The following is a 15,877-nucleotide window of genomic DNA, read 5'->3' on the forward strand; positions in this document are numbered from 1 at the left end:
GAGGGGAGACCTGAGCCGGCACCGCTGCCCAGAGGGGAGACCTGAGCCGGCACCGCTGCCCGGAGGGGAGACCTGAGCCGGCACGGCTGCCCCGAGGGGAGACCTGAGCCGGCACCGCTGCCCCGAGGGGAGACCTGAGCCGGCACCACTGCCCAGAGGGCACCACTGCCCAGAGGGGAGACCTGAGCCGGCACCGCTGCCCAGAGGGCACCACTGCCCAGAGGGGAGACCTGAGCCGGCACCGCTGCCCGGAGGGAGACCTGAGCCGGCACGGCTGCCCGGAGGGAGACCTGAGCCGGCACGGCTGCCCGGAGGGAGACCTGAGCCGGCACCGCTGCCCGGAGGGCAGAACCAGAGACCCGGGCTGCTCAGAAAGCTGAGCTGAGGATCTGGCCTTCAGGCTCCTTTGTTGCTGTTGTTTTAAATCAGTTTTGATGGACAGATGCCAAATCTGCTTAGAATTGGCATTTCTTATTTTCATTCCTATATTTTAGAAATGGGTAAGTACTAAAGCTTTAAGGGCAATCAGCACAACTCAATGAGCTTGATTTTGCTACATTCCACCTTCTTTCAAGTTATTAAATTTGCATGCAGAAAAGAAGTTCAGGTACATAAACATCAATGAAACTGTATCATGCCGAATTAAAAGGAACATGCCTGCTTCAACAGAATACTCAGTGCACTGCCATTCGTGTGAAAGTCATTCTGAGAACACGCTGCTTATTTAATTAGAATTTGAGGTCACAGCCCATTGAGCACAGAAAACATGGCTTTGAAAACAGAGCCAATATCAATACCATCCCAATATCTTTGCAAAAACAGACAAATCTACCTTTTCATTACACCACAGTGACTCAGAATCTTCAGGGAAAGTCTCCCGGTCTCCCGTTCAGATGTTTAGATCTCCCTCTGGGAGATAGGCTAAAAGGGAAGCGCATACCCTAAGGTCCTTGTGGACTTGCATCGTAAAAGTGTGTTTGTACTGACACAGCACTGTGAAATAAAGACAACACAGCACTGTGAAATAAAGACAACACAGCACTGTGAAATAAAGACAATTGAAGGACGTAAGGAAGTTTAAAAGCAGCTCCGCTGTTTTTGCATAAGGAACAATTTCACTGAGTTAAATGAGGAACTTCTGGTTGGGGGAAGGGGGAGGGGCCAGACAAGAAACAGGTGACCCAGAGCGGACCCTTACCTGTCCTCTAACAGAGGGAGAAAGAAGACACAGGGTTTCTGGGATCAAACAAAAGCAGAAAAGTGAAAAATGACGTTTTAAAATCCATACAGATCACTACATTATCTACTGTCCGGTTGCAAAGGATTTCACTTTTCCCGTCTGTAAAGTGAAAGAAACCCTGTGGTCCATTTACACCAAGCATGTCAAACTCGGCTCCTGGGCCGTGGGCCTTGTTTATTTGGTCCGTTAGCCTGTGTTTGACATGCTTGATTTACACCATGGGATACTGGGCAGCAGTAAAAAGAGGATCTCTCACCCTTTGAGACAGCATAGAGGGGCCTGGACCCAGTCTCGTTTTAAAATATTTATGATCCAGAACTCTCTGTTCAATACATACAAGGCAAGTAAGCGGTACTGATGCTCTGGTTAAAAATGACCAGATCTGTTCTTTGCTCCTTGCAAGTCCCATTGGAGCAAAGCCCTTTAGACACAAGGGACTCCGCAAAATCGTTCCCACTATTGCAACCCTCAGCCATGGGCAAACTACGGCCCGCAGAGCCAAAAGAGTGGAGGGTTCTCTTGCTCTCCCCTCCGCTCCTTTACTTTGAATTTATATTAGTTCACACAAACACTCCATCCATGCTTTTGTTCCGGCCCTCCGGTCCAGTTTAAGAACCCATTGTGGCCCTCGAGTCAAAAAGTTTGCCCACCCCTGCTAGCGGCTAGCCTGTCCTGGTGGGTGGGATAAGTGCTGTCAGGAATGGGGCGCCCCCTATAGGCAAGTCTTCCAGTCTTTCCCACTCATTAGAGCGTGGTTCTCAAACATGGTCCCTGGTCCCTGGAAGAACAGCATCAGCATTACCTGGAACAGGTTAGAAATGCGAATGCTGGGGCTACATGTCTTAGTCCCCTGGGGTGACTACACCAAAATGCCACAGACCAGATCTCTTACAAACAGAAATCCATTTCCGACAGTCCTGGAGGCTGGGAGTCCGAGACCCAGGTGCTGGCTGAGTCAGTGTCCGGTGAGAGCCTGGTTCTGGTGCACAGACGGCACCTGGCAGCTGTGACTACATGGTGGAAGGGGCAAGGGAGCTTTCCCCTTCATGTGGGCCCCATCCTCATAACCTAATCACCTCCCACAGGCCCCACCTCCTAACACAGTCACCTTAGGGGTTAGGATTATTTCAACCTATGAATTTGGGGGAGACACATTCAGGCCACAGGAGCCCCATCGTAGGCCTGTTGAATCGGAACCTCTGCAGGGGGGTCAGCAATCTGGGTTCAACAAGCCTCTGGGGATTTGGACTCCACGCACTACATGAGAGCCACTGTATTGTAACACTTCACCCCGAGAAGTCAGGTGTCACCGTGCAAAGAAATAATGACAGAGGCGTGAACTGACCTACCCTGTCTTTCCTCAGGCAGACAGCAAGTAAAGCCGATGCTTGCATCAAGCAAAACCATGGCGCTGTGATGGAGGAAATGCCACGTGCCCACACTGTGGTTTGATGTACGAGAAAAAGCTTCCCCAAAACACGGCTTTAAAGAAAAAGCCACCCAAGTGTGTGATGCCTTAGGTACAAGAGGAGTGTAGGTAAGCCCAGCGCCCCTCCCAGGACGGAGCAGCTCCGGGCCATGGCGCGGCCTCGCCCGCCGAGCAGGTGCGCTCCGCCAGCCCAGCCCTCGGTTATCCGACGGCACAGGAGGCTGACCATGCCCCCAGTCGGGGTGGAAGTGGAAATAACAATAAGCAACAAAAGACTATTCGCATTTTCATGATCTTTTTTATTTAACATACACAGTACATGTAAACAACAGGCATAAAAGTCATAAAAATACAATGCTCCTCTGTAACATCACTGTTCCTGACGCAGCCTCCCTTTCTCCTCACCCCTGCCTCATTCGCACACTGCACTGTCTCTGCTAAGCGCCGTCAGGGGCTTATCTTTTTCTAGAAATACTGCCCCGGCTTTGTGTGTTTGCTCCCGTCAGAGCATAGCTGTCTTTATCGCCTCCTTGCTCATCCTTACCTTCCTCACACTAAAGCAAAAATATCTTTAAACGCTAAAAAAATGCGTAAAATACTGAACTTTAATACTGTTTTGTCACATTTATAAAACCTACTACTACGCTGTTTCCATAAAAAGGGATTTAGAATCTGCAGCACCGGCTGCCCCGGGACGTGACCGTGACCGTGACCGTGACCGTGACCGTGACCGAGACTGAGACTGAGTGGGCCGCGCAGCCCGAGGCCTGCCCACGCCGTCGGCCGACAAGCAGGACCAGAGCTTGCTGGGAGCCGTGTTCCAAACACTGGTAAACACGGGTACAAGCCATCTTCTGGAATGACGCCAACGGGACCACCTTCCCCTCTCCCAGCACAGGCAGCAGTTGCCACAGAGTTTAATGTCCAATCATTACATGTGACTCAGGAAGGAAATTACTGGAGGGTGGGAAGAACAGAGAACAACTTTTTTAAAAGAAGTACCATTTTTTAAGACTTGTACCTGCTGAGCATACAGAACAGCCGCATCTGGGTGGGAAACAGCTGCAGACGGAGGAGGTGCGTCCCTGCGCCGCCCTGCACGCCGTCCTCCCGGGGCTCCGGTGCCCTCTTCCCACTTTTCTGGATCGCTGCAGCTTTGCTCAAATTCTGCTCCCCGGCTACTTCCCAAGACGTAAAAGTCACCCAGCAAGTGGCAAAGAGGGGGGACAAGCACCTAAAGACAGAGACAGAACGGGGGGTGGGGGGGACTGGAAGGAGGTTCCCGGGACACAGACGGGGGTGGGGCTGCACCCTCAGGTCTGCGCTCAGCTAGCACCCCCTGACCCGGCTGGTCCTTGGTCTGTGAGGAGGCAGAGACAACGGCGATGCTGGCTCCCGGGGTGGGCACCGAAACCCTCGCTGAGGACTACGGCCCAGGGCGCTCCACGCTGGGGCGCACCTGCCTGTGGTTCAGAGGACGCTGCCTGATTCAATGTGTAGTCCGCCAGAGGCACCGTTTGCTTAGAATTTAAAATCTTAAAACCGTTTCTCAGAGCTACAAGGATTCACTGTTTTGAAAAATCTCATTTCACACAACTTCTAGAAAACAAAAATTCATAATAGGAACTCAAAAGAAGTTTGGAAATTTTTCAAAATAAAAATAAATAGGAAGAAAAATATAAAGAGGAAAGCTGAATATATTCATTCCTCACACTGAAATGGTTTTTAGAACCGAAATGGTAAGGCTTAAGGCTTTGTCTTATTAAAGACAGGCAATTTTAAAAGTAAAATATAAAAACTCCATTCACTATTATTATTCATTTACTTTCTGACAGAAAAATTAGTCATGTGGTGGTATATCCTAATAGTAACAGAAAAACGACCACACACTACAGTCTATTGTTCCACTGTAAATTATGTCTACAGAAATATACATTAGTTTCTGGATGTATTACATTTGAGGTTGTTCAAAATAGTTTTTCTTAAAACTACAATTAAACATGAAAAATTTTAAAAGTGGTTTAAAGGTATTAAAATATACACATTTGAATAATACTTAAAAATGAGAAAATATACACTCGCCATTAAATATTTTTAAACCAAGAATAAGTACTTGATAAGGAACTAAATGAGCAAATACCACTTATTTGACAAAGAATGCTGGGCTGGGGGAGAGGGAGGGGGGAGAAGAAACGCTAACAGCACACTGTTGGCTGGCACAGCGATGGACCGGACCATTAGGTCTGAGAGTCTGGGTTATTAATGGGCAGGAAATGCTTCGTTAACAAGAGCAACAGACAACGGAAGAACAGGGAGAAGGGAAGTAAACAGGTAATTCCACACAGCAATCACCATGGCAGCCCCGTCTACCCCGATGGCAGGGACCCCCAGGACTGAGGAGCTCCCGTGATCACTGGCGTGTCCCAAAGACAAGAGCGAGAGGCAGATGCAAAAGCAAGGGGATGATAGTCCATAAGCTGTGAAATCAGCCCCACACAGCTCAGACCTGACCATATTTTCCTATCATCTTGGTTATCACCTCTTTATTTTGTAGACAGGTAGCTTTGCTCCTTTTAGCACAGATGTTTAAGTCAAATACAAGCATACACTCATTTGCATAGCAAATTTTAAGGGGTGCATTGAAATAGTACCCAATTCATAGTGGTGTATGTACTTTTACAATCAGAATGACATTCGAATCGACCAAATAAAACATCTTCCTATTTGAAAACAGTTAGCTATAAAAGTTTTTGGGATCTGCTTAAAAACAAGGCATGAGTTATTAGCAAAACGTTAAAACCATGACTGATGTCCTCTGGAGGCCGCGGTCATTCTTCTAGAACTTCTAGGACTTTGTAAACACTGTTCTGGAACACGGTGGTGAAGTGCGGCTCCGAGTCCTTCACCAGGAGGGTGCACAAGGGCGGCTTCCCAGCGTTGGCGGGGTCCTCCACATCCCAAATCTCAGGCATGCTGCAGCCGGGCCTGCAAGTCACGCACGGGGAAGCAGGGGCGTCAGAGGCGCGGGGGAAGCAGAGCACACACTGTATATCCTGCCCTCCCCCTTTCGCCTGCTCCACGTCAACTGACTGCGTTTAAAAACTCCTCTCCGAGGAACTTATACTGTGTGAGCCGCCCTAAGCCCTCCTGAGAACAAGGGGGACATAGCAAAGCTGATGCTAAGAAACAGACCTACAAAGTACGGGAACGCAGGGATGGGGAAAGAGCTGGCTACCTTCTGCCTCAGCTACGGACCAGAATGTGCATTTGGACAGTTCGCTCCCCTCTCCCCTCACCCCCACATACGTACAATGGGAAATACCCCTGGCTTGGCTGTGCGTAAGGTTTAATAGAGACACTGTATCTAGCATCGTACTCAGCACATAGGAAGAGGTAACCTATTGTATTAATTTTACAAATTTTAATTGGCAAGTTTACTTAGTTCATATATATGCAACTTTCCATAAACTGTATTCCAGAAAGAGCCAACTTCAAGAAAATGCAGTAGTGTTAAACTCACATCTTAACTGAACGCATAATTCAATCTTGAAAGCGACATACTTTTTTAAAGAACAGAAGTGAAATTGGTATTGTGTGATATTTGCCCAAATAAGATTAAGGTCTTCGAGATAACTCGAACATTTATTTTAAATCTAGAATTGTTGGCTTTTGCTAGGGTTCACATTTTCCTTTTTTTTTTTTTTTTTTTTTTTTGGCTTTTGTATATTGAACATTTTTATATTATACTCCAAAATGTCAGTCTTTTCTTTTAGAGCTTATAACTTTTGTCTTGTTGAAAGAATTCTTCCATACCACACTATCATGAACACATATATTGTGTATTCTCCCATGAAAGTTTTAAGTTTGCTGTGTACATTTAAACCTAGAACTCATCTGCAGTTAATTTTTCTGTATGGTGTGAGGTAGAGATTTGATTTTAATTTTTTCCCAGTAGCTCTTGGTCCAGTTACTATTTATCAAATTCATCCTCACATACTCACTGGCCAGTAAGTAACACGTTACTTTCAAATCTATATTGCCCAATACTTAAAATCACTAAAGTAGTCATTGATTCAGCAAGGAATAAAAACTGGATGCAAAAGATACCTGGTGAAACGCTGTTGAGAAAGAGGATGGACAAATGGCCTCTACGTACCACTCTATAGATTTCTTATTAATAATAAAGGAAAGCTGTCTCCTTAAATTGGAGAGAGTGGGACATGCTTCAATCACGGGATGGGACTGAGCCTCACGGATGACAGAACAGAGGGATGTGCTCTCCTAAGGGACACGGAATGGCAAGCGCACACGACTTCTCTGCCAAACTGAACCTAGTCCTGAGGGCCGCGGGGGCAAGCCCACACGTGGGACGTGCTACGCGACCCTGGCCCCGTCCCTGAAACAGGAAAGGTGAACGCAGGTTGACAATCTTCTATTCGCTCTGAGAAATTTAAAAAATAAAAACGACAGAAAAACAAAAGGAGAAATTACAGAGCGTTGGCAACTGCTCGTGTTTTGCCACAGTTGCTTCACTTTTTTCTAAGAGAAAAAGCCATTCCCAGCAAGTCCCTTTATTCCCAATGGCAACCCCGCTCCCTACCCTCCGCCAGGAGCGAGCTCAGTGGCGGGATGCAATCCCTCCCTTTTCATAGCATCTTTACTTAGAGGGAATCCATCTTCCAGCAGTGTCTGCACAGACCTATCAAAGTAAAACAGGAGTCAGCGTCCCCTCCCGGGCCATCCTCAGAGGGGACCTGCCAAGAGCCCAGCACACCCTCGCCAGGCCTCCTCCTCTGGTTCCGACACAGGCAGGCGGAGGCCCGGCATGTACGTGCACTGGCGCCCAGGGCTGCTCTCACACAAACAGGGTGTTCCGGGACTCCTCACTTGCCAATGAAATGTGGCCCTTTTCCATCTCATTACATAAAGACCTGCTTTACTCTTTTTAATTGTCGCGAGTACGCCTATGCATTACGTAACCACTCTCTCACGGGGGGGGGGGGGGGGGGATATTAACTGTTACCATAATAAAGCGACGCTTGCATTAACATTTCCGTGCCTCTATCCTTCTGCAAGCTAAGCTTCTAGAAGCAGCACTACCACGGTGACAAAGGGCGACACGACTTTCAGGTTGCCTCCGTCAAATGATCGCCATGGGAGGTTTTCCCAGTGAGTGTTCGGTGCACATTTCTGCACACCATGGCTGACCCCAGATCCTACCGACACTGAGCACACGCGACTGGGCTCGGCTGTGTACCTTCTCGTTTTCTCCCACGAGCCGAGGCCACACTGTTAGCACACTGCAGGCCAACGGCAGCGGAGAGAACTACACAGGAAGCAGAAAACACCCCGGCTCCTGAGCTCCCCTGCTTGCAGGAGGGCCGAGAGGGCAGAGCTGCCTTGGAGAGTTCTGTCTGCCCTAGTGTAACATCCTTGAGTCCCTATGGAGTTCCCGAAGTCTCCCCAGGCCAGCCGGCTACATCTTCAAACAGCATCAGTGAAAACCTGAATAATTTTCTTCTGAATTCATGTATTTTAATTTCATGTCAACTGTATTATTGGGACTAATGAGAAAGAAAGCATAGAATTGAGAGCAGTTAATTAAAAGCTCGCCTATAACTTGAATTTGAGTGTATTTTCATACGTTATTGGAACACGGGGTGTCAACTAACAAGGAATAATCAAGGCACACAATTAAGCCACTAGTAAAAGAGATCGTGTAATTTAGGGCTCACCCAAGTGCCGGCACGAACCAGACACTAGATAAATATTAGTCCCTGTCCTTTCTTCTCGCATGAGAGTTCCCATTGCTCCTCTGGTCTGACAGGTTGCTCTGGCCCCTGGCACGCAGGTGTCCCGGGCCGGCGCGGCTGAGCTGGGAGCGAGGGCCCAGGCGGGGGAGAAGGAGGATCCCAGTGCGGGTGGGAAGTCTGCCAAGGAACTCCGTCCTTCCCGCGGCCACGCAGGCCTCGCTATCAGTCTTTCTCCCCACCTCCTCTCTGAGCGCCTGTCTGCTTCCCTATCAGAACGGAAAGCACAGTGTGTGTTTGTTTCGAGGACTAAGTCCTGAGATGTCCCGAGATTTATCATCAGTCTGGCTGAAATCTTGCAGCAGATCGAGTGTTGTTTTAATAATGGAATGGGGATAACAGGTTAGAGAAAGTCACTTCCTTCGCTTCCTGCCTCCCCACTTCTGCTGAACAAACACAAGGGCAACTCAAGGTCCCCGTGGGGACGCCAGACCCCCCCCATCCACCTCTGAGTCTTGGTGCTGGCAACAAGCTCTGTCTAAATGGGTGATTCACTGCTGACTGTTCAGGGTGCAGATTAACTGCCTGACTAAATTCCTGAAGTTGTCTCCTCACCCCTCATGTACAGAAAGCAGTGCTCTGCTATTAGTACGTGAACTACAACGGCCACGCACATCCCGGGCGCTCCCACAGCACCTCAGCACCGATCCACACTATTCTGCAAGGGTCCAGGGAAACGTGAAGACTCCTGAACCAAGGCTTGTCATTAGCTTGGGTGGCAGGAGGATCATGAAACATGACATTTCTGTCCCAGGAACCTACAGCTGTCTCAAACTGGCAGAGCCTTGGGGGTGAGGCCAAGCACGGTGGATTCGCCGTGAAAAAATGGAGTGCTGCCCTGTGTGGCTCAGTGGTTGAGCATCGACCTATGAACCAGGATTCCCAAACAGGGCACTTTCCCAGGTTATGGGCTCAATGCCCAGTGTGGGCGTGAGATCAAAGATTCTCTCTCATCACTGATGTTTCTATCTCTCTTCCTCTCCCTTCCTCTCTGAAATCAATAAAAAAAAATATTTTTTAAAGGAGTATTTCTGACAGCAGATGTCAGCCCCATCCAGTTATTACGAAGTCCTCATAAAAGTATGAGAAAAGTTAAGAGTTTTTTTGTCCTAAATTTACCCAACAAAGTTAAAGATGAGAATATGAATTTCATATACATTCTTATGTTCAAAAGGACTTCAAGCATTTTCTAAAACATGACTGTAAGAACAGTAACATTTTCCATAAATCCTGATTCAAGTCAAGTCACTTGGGACATATTCACAGAAAAACTGTTCAACAATCAACAACTGTTCGAGTTTCCTGGTGGGCAATGCTGACAAACCGTGTCCCAGAACTGTTTTTACTCCTAAGTCCCTATCTAATTAGTCTGTCTTAACACCCTTGTGTACCATTGAAATACATGGTGAGTATGATCAAGCCCTCGACAGCAATCTCCTGACGGCTTCTGTCTAGCTAAAGAGCAGTGAGAATGAGCAACAGTAGCATTCCATAAAAATCCCCCATTTCTGATGAGACTTATTGTCTGCTCCGCCTGGAGCCAATGCTTGGTGTTTCAGCAGCAAGCTGCTGTCATCGGCTGCCCAGTCACCCAGTGCAGCTGACAGTCCACTGTGGAGCCACATTAGCTGTGAGGGTCTTACTAACTCTTGCTGCTACGCCCTTAGTGAGCGGCTCTGTGAAAACAGGCATTTTTTAAAACGATAAACCCAAGAGCATATGGGTCAGGGTAAAGTTAGCTATTTTCCCACTGAAATAAGACGTGCAACAGCGAGAGAGAAGTTTCTGTCTAAGCTGCTACTGGGAGGGCCCCGTCCATCCAGGCCATGGGGTGGCAGGGATGGTGGGAACAGAGGAGGCCCTGACGCTCAGGCCTCACAACGTCACCACAGCCAGACTCCGCTATGTGGTCTCAGACTCTGCAAGTCTTTTGAGAGAAAAGACATCCAATTTGAAATAAAAGATTTAAAAATATCACAGGCAAATATTAATAATTCGGGAAATTATCCATCAGCGCCTGTATACGGCCTTTAAGGAACTGTACATGAGCCAATCATTATAAAGAAACAGGTATCTGTAATGACGGAAGGAAAAAACGCCAATTCAAATAGTTATCTTACAAACATTTTTCCACTTCTACTCTGCTAAATGCTGTATCTCACCCGCACGACTCAATGAAGCGCTTGCCCAGGAGCCTGAACCGACGTTCCACGGCTCCCGGTCAGCAAACATGAACTGCACGGAGTACTCACTTGGATCTTCGCACGCACCACGACTCTTCCAGAATGTAGTAATTCACTTGTAACTTGACCAGTTCTCGCTTCACTTCTTCGGCGGCTTTGCGGCTGTACATCGAGTACACTATTTTCGTTCTGGCTCTTGAAAGGAAAATAATCGGGCAGAAGATGGTGGAGATTAAAAGGGGCTGGGAGAAGGCGCCAAGGAGACTGGGCCAGAAGGCTCCCCACAGGAGCCCACTCAGGGCATCGGGGGGGGCGGGTCAGAAGGACAGGGAGGAGGCGGCACGGAGACCGGGAGAGGGGTTCCCACACTTGGGCTTCTTGTCTGTCTGCTTGGTTTTGTTCTAACGCGTCCCTCCCACAAGCAAGAGTGGGTGGGACGCGCTGCACAAGCACAAGCGGGGCCCCTCCCCGCGCACCAGCCAGCCCCGACCCCGACAGCCAGCCCCGACCCCGACAGCCAGCGGTCAGCGGCTCTCATTGCAGCCCCCGGTTTGTAAAAGCTGAAATTGTCCATCGTCTGCTCTGGGAATCGGCTTGCCAGGAATGTTTTTTTATAATGAAAAGCTTCTTATTTATAAACTATATACCCCACTGTTATTACTAGGGTTCACCCAGACCCTTAGGAAAGGAGTAACTTGGCCTCCCCTGGATATTGCACAAAAATGGAGTCCAGTTCCTTTTCAAAGAGAGCATACTTTACACTTCTAAGAGAAAAAACAGTGAAAGACAAAATCATTTTAACCGGTTATACCGGTGGAAACCAGGATGAAAGGCTCTTTGGATGGAATTCCATAAAAACGGCCATGAGAAAACCTTCAAGAACCACCGGCTAACGAGTCTCCGGGAGCCTGGGGAGGACGAGTAACAAGCAGTTTGGGAGCCGTGACCGACGGGCTGACACGCGGGGACTTCCTCGGCGCCTGGTGAGAAGGCGAGCCCGGAGGTGGGCTGACTGCCCCGTGCAGCCTCACGTTTGCAAGTAACTGAGCATCCAACTTCAGCTTCCTCCCAACCCTGCAAGGCCCAGCTGACCGCACCCTCGCTGAAACCTGGTTATTTTGCTGGTTCCCGCACCGTGCGCACGAAAAGCCTGTTTCCGGGGTGAGAACTGTGTACCTCAATCCTGCATCTTCATAATGTGGATGGTTGACAACGGGCCGAAGGGCGGAGAGTTTCACACTCGCCATCGTGGGCATGGCGCCCGCAAACACCGCGTCTGCAAAGCAGGAGCCTCGTCTTAGGAGGGCACTCAACTCAAGAAGCGGAGCCCGGCTGAAGGAGCTGCAGCCCAGAGAGGTGGCCACTTAACGACTCGGGGCAGAGCCACAGTGGAGGCCGATGGCTCATACCGTAGCAGCCGACACCCAGATCCGTGAGCCCTTTTCCTCGGAAGACAGAGCCTCAACGTCTCACTACTGAGGGAGGGTCTTGGGTTCTGTTTATTGCACACGTCTTGGCTATCTTTCCTGATTCTAGGAACGAAGCATCAACTTGACTAAGAAACTTCTAGAGCACCAAAAAATTCTGAAGATGATTTCATATTCAGTCATTTGATACTCAGATAACAAATTCTCTCTTTAAACATAAAGATCCCATGAGTTCATTTCAAGATTATGAGTTCATTTGGCTAAGATTAAAAATTCATGAAGAAAACAAGCTTAAAAATTATTTTAAATTGTGGCACGTAAAACTTTAAAAAAATTGGAATTTATGGAAAATAGCAAAATTAATTACTAAAAAAATAAGCCTAGCATTTCCTTTGCAAACCACTTAAGCAAGACTGACACCTTGCCCGGCCCGTGTGGCTCAGTGGTTGAGCGTTGGCCTATGAACCAGGAAGTCATTGTTCGATTCCCGGTCAGGAGCATATGCTAGGGTTGAGGGCTCAATCCCCAGTAGGGGGCGTGCAGGAGGCAGCTGATCAATGGTTCTCTCATCATTGATATTTCTATCTCCCTCTCCTTCTCCCTTCCTCTCTGAAATCAATAAAAATATTTTTTAAAAAAAGATTGAAATCTCTCTTCTGGATAATCCACGAGCAGCACTGACTAGAAAGAGCAAGGCTACTGGCAATTACTTGGGTTCAGGGTTTTGCAGTGCATGTAAAATGTGGGAAAAACACTACCTTTCTTTTTACCTGGCTTGGTACTGTATTTGATCCATTCTATAAGTTCTTCTTGTGGCAAATTGCTGAATTCCCCGACGATATTCCACTGGGTTTGCAGGTTTGCGGACCCTTGTACTGACATTGCTGCTAACAGAGCAAACACAACAGCGCCCGGGTGCACTTTACAGAAGAGCCATCCGAACAGCTGAAACCAAGTCGGAGACACACGGGCAGTTAGTTGTCAGCAGGAAGCAGCATGCTCCCCACACGCACACGTTCTTCCCAGAGAACCACAGTCTCTGCCAGGGCCCCCATAAAGCATGGGTCACCCCACGGAAAAGTTCCAGAAACAGTGACCGTGGGAAGCAAAGGATTCTCCCACCAGCCCTTACACCAGTGGGCCGAGATTTAAGAAGCTCTTCTCTCAACTCGCTCTCTCTACTCCCGGCCAGGCCAGGCCAGGCGAGGCCAGGCCCACTGCAAAATGAGAATGGGGGCCCCTTGTGTGAAGATTATGGAGATCACAGAAGCCACAGCAGAGCACGGAGCTCGGTGCAGGGTTCTTCCCCAGATGGCTGTGCGCGGAGCACCCGCCCAAGAGGCCAGCCCGGGGCACCTAGGCCAGTGGTCGGCAAACTCATTAGTCAACAGAGCCAAATATCCACAGGACAACGACTGAAATTTATTTTGAGAGCCCAATTTTTTAAACTCAAACTTCTTCTAACGCAACTTCTTCAAAATAGACTCGCCCAGGCCGTGGTATTTTGTGGAAGAGCCACACTCAAGGGGCCAAAGAGCCGCATGTGGCTCGCGAGCCGCAGTTTGCCGACCACTGACCTAGGGCCTCAGTCTCACTGCGGGGGGTGGGAAGGGACGGAGGGGGGTGCAGGGAAAGCTTCCAAGGAGCCTCCTTTCCTGCCAGGCCGCTGGGCTGCAGGGGCAGGAACAGCAGTCTCCCTCCATCGACCCCCGGAAAGCAGTGCCTCTCAAACCTAACGATCCTCTGCCTGGGAACCGGAGGCCGGCTGTGTTTTCCTTATTCAGACAGTCCACTCTCAGTAACAGCACGTGGCCGCTGTCGTTCTCTCCCAAAGATGACTTCCGAGGACACATACCGAAAATGGAGCTTTTAGGTATTCCACCCACTGCTCTACCCTCATCCCCAGAGCGTGCTTTAGATGCTCAGTGAATACTGCTAAGTTGAAAAGAGGTACTGCTGCCACACAGGGCCACCTGATTGATGAGAAGGTGACACTGTGGCCCTAGCCGGTTTGGCTTAGTGGATAGAGCATCGACCTGCAGAGTGAAGGGTCCCGGGTTCAATTCCAGTCAAGAGCACATGCCCAGGCTGCAGACTCAATCCCCAGGAGGGGACGTGCAGGAGGCAGCTGATCAATGATTCTCTCTCATCATTGATATTTCTATCTCTCTCTCCCTCTCCCTTCCTCTCTGAAATCAATAAAAATATATTTTTTAAAAAAAGAAAAGATAACTCGGTGGAAGCATAAATCTGTAAATACAGAGAAAGGAGTCAGGTATCCAGGCAAAGCAAGCAGCAAATAACCAGCAGGCTATTTTAAACGGGAAAGCACTGAAGCTAAGCATACATCTGTATGCACATGTGTACTCAATGAAAATACTGTAAAGCTAAATATGGAGAGAACATGTAACTTGAAAGTACTTATCAAATAAAATCAATTGTCAGAATTCTTTATGATATGAATGTCAAAGCAAACAAATTATTTCTACAATTAAGCTCTGCTTCCCATTAACATCTGTAGTCATCATTCCTGAATTCACTGCACTGACTGTTGTTTATCAAGGACTATTCTAGGAGTTAGGACAGCCTTGGGCAAACTACGGCCCGCGGGCCGGATCCGGCTGTTCTATCCGGTTCTCTTGCTCTCCCCTCCGCTCCTTTACTTTGAATTTATATTAGTTCACACAAACACTCCATCCATGCTTTTGTTCCTGCCCTCCGGTCCAGTTTAAGAACCCATTGTGGCCCTCGAGTCAAAAAGTTAGGAGCTGAGTTAGGAGCTGGAACATGATCAGCTTTGGCTTTTTAGGAATAATTAGCACAAAACCATGAAGAGCTTCAATGATGACCATTTAAAGAACTCTGGGTAATTCAACGCCGAGCCACGGCCTTACCTGTCTCGAGCAGATTAAGGAAGCCATGACACACATGTGTGGCGTCAGGAAGAGTTTCAGTCTCATAATTAAAATACCGAGGGCTGTGTACGCGACCAGCTGCAGTGCATGGTAAACCAGCTGGAAGGAAGAGAAGACAGTCTCACTCCGACTGTTGGAGACGACAGCGGTAAAACGGTGGGCATACCGAAAAGGGTAGTGTTTCTTAGTAACAACACTCCCATTTCTGAAATAAACGTCTTCACATTCACTGTCCAACCCCCCCCCCCCCTGCCTGAGGGCTCCAATGCCGTCACTGAGGCACGTTCTGAACCTGCCTCGCGCTACCAGGTCCCGGCGGGGCGGCAACCAGAAACAGCTGCGGTTGGAGCTCCCAGCGCTGTGCCGGGCCAGCCGTCAGGCCAGGCAGGACGTGCAGAGCAGCATCGCTAGCTGCCGTCGAAATGCTTGTGCTGAGAGGGGAGATCGGAGAGGCCTCCTCACAGGGCAGAAAGGGTACTTCTTGTAACTGAGCAGGGTGGCGGGAGTTAACTAGCCATATTGTGGTGATCATTTCGCAATGTACAGACACTCGAATCATTATGTGTTGCAGCTCCAACTATAACATAATGTTATATGTCAATTACACCTCAATTTAAAAAGAAGAGAAAGAAGGGGAAAAAACCCAGGCTGAGTCAGCAGGAGCTGGGAGTAGCGGCAGTCACATCTCCGAAGCCCCGGGCAAGGTGAGCCGAGGGGAAAGCAATCTCCAACCTCGCCACAGACACTCCACGTGCCTCTGAATGGCTGAGATGAGCTGCTGTCACGAGGGGATGCTCACAGAGGAGAGGACCAAGTGGGTTTCCTGCCTACCGGTGACCAGTCACACATGCAGGCCTGGTCTGAAGATGAGTA

The 15,877-nt window shown here is 48.7% G+C and overlaps 1 protein-coding gene across 2 annotated transcripts in view; it reads right to left on the minus strand.

Moving 5' to 3' along the window:
• Window positions 1-2,949: 2,949 nt before the first annotated feature.
• The window catches only part of DPY19L1 (dpy-19 like C-mannosyltransferase 1), a 60,678-nt gene continuing 47,750 nt past the window's right edge, over window positions 2,950-15,877 (minus strand). For both annotated transcript variants that reach the window (XM_080664033.1, XM_080664034.1), the window contains exons 18-22: window positions 14,984-15,103; window positions 12,860-13,034; window positions 11,839-11,938; window positions 10,732-10,857; window positions 2,950-5,654 (exon numbers count right to left, since the gene is read on the minus strand). In XM_080664033.1, coding sequence (XP_080520159.1) covers window positions 5,498-5,654; window positions 10,732-10,857; window positions 11,839-11,938; window positions 12,860-13,034; window positions 14,984-15,103 — 678 coding nt within the window. In that variant the 3' untranslated portion in view covers window positions 2,950-5,497. The remainder of the gene's footprint in view (window positions 5,655-10,731; window positions 10,858-11,838; window positions 11,939-12,859; window positions 13,035-14,983; window positions 15,104-15,877) is intronic.

Source organism: Plecotus auritus, assembly GCF_963455305.1.
Source record: "Plecotus auritus genome assembly, chromosome: 4".
Classification (NCBI taxonomy): domain Eukaryota; kingdom Metazoa; phylum Chordata; class Mammalia; order Chiroptera; family Vespertilionidae; genus Plecotus; species Plecotus auritus.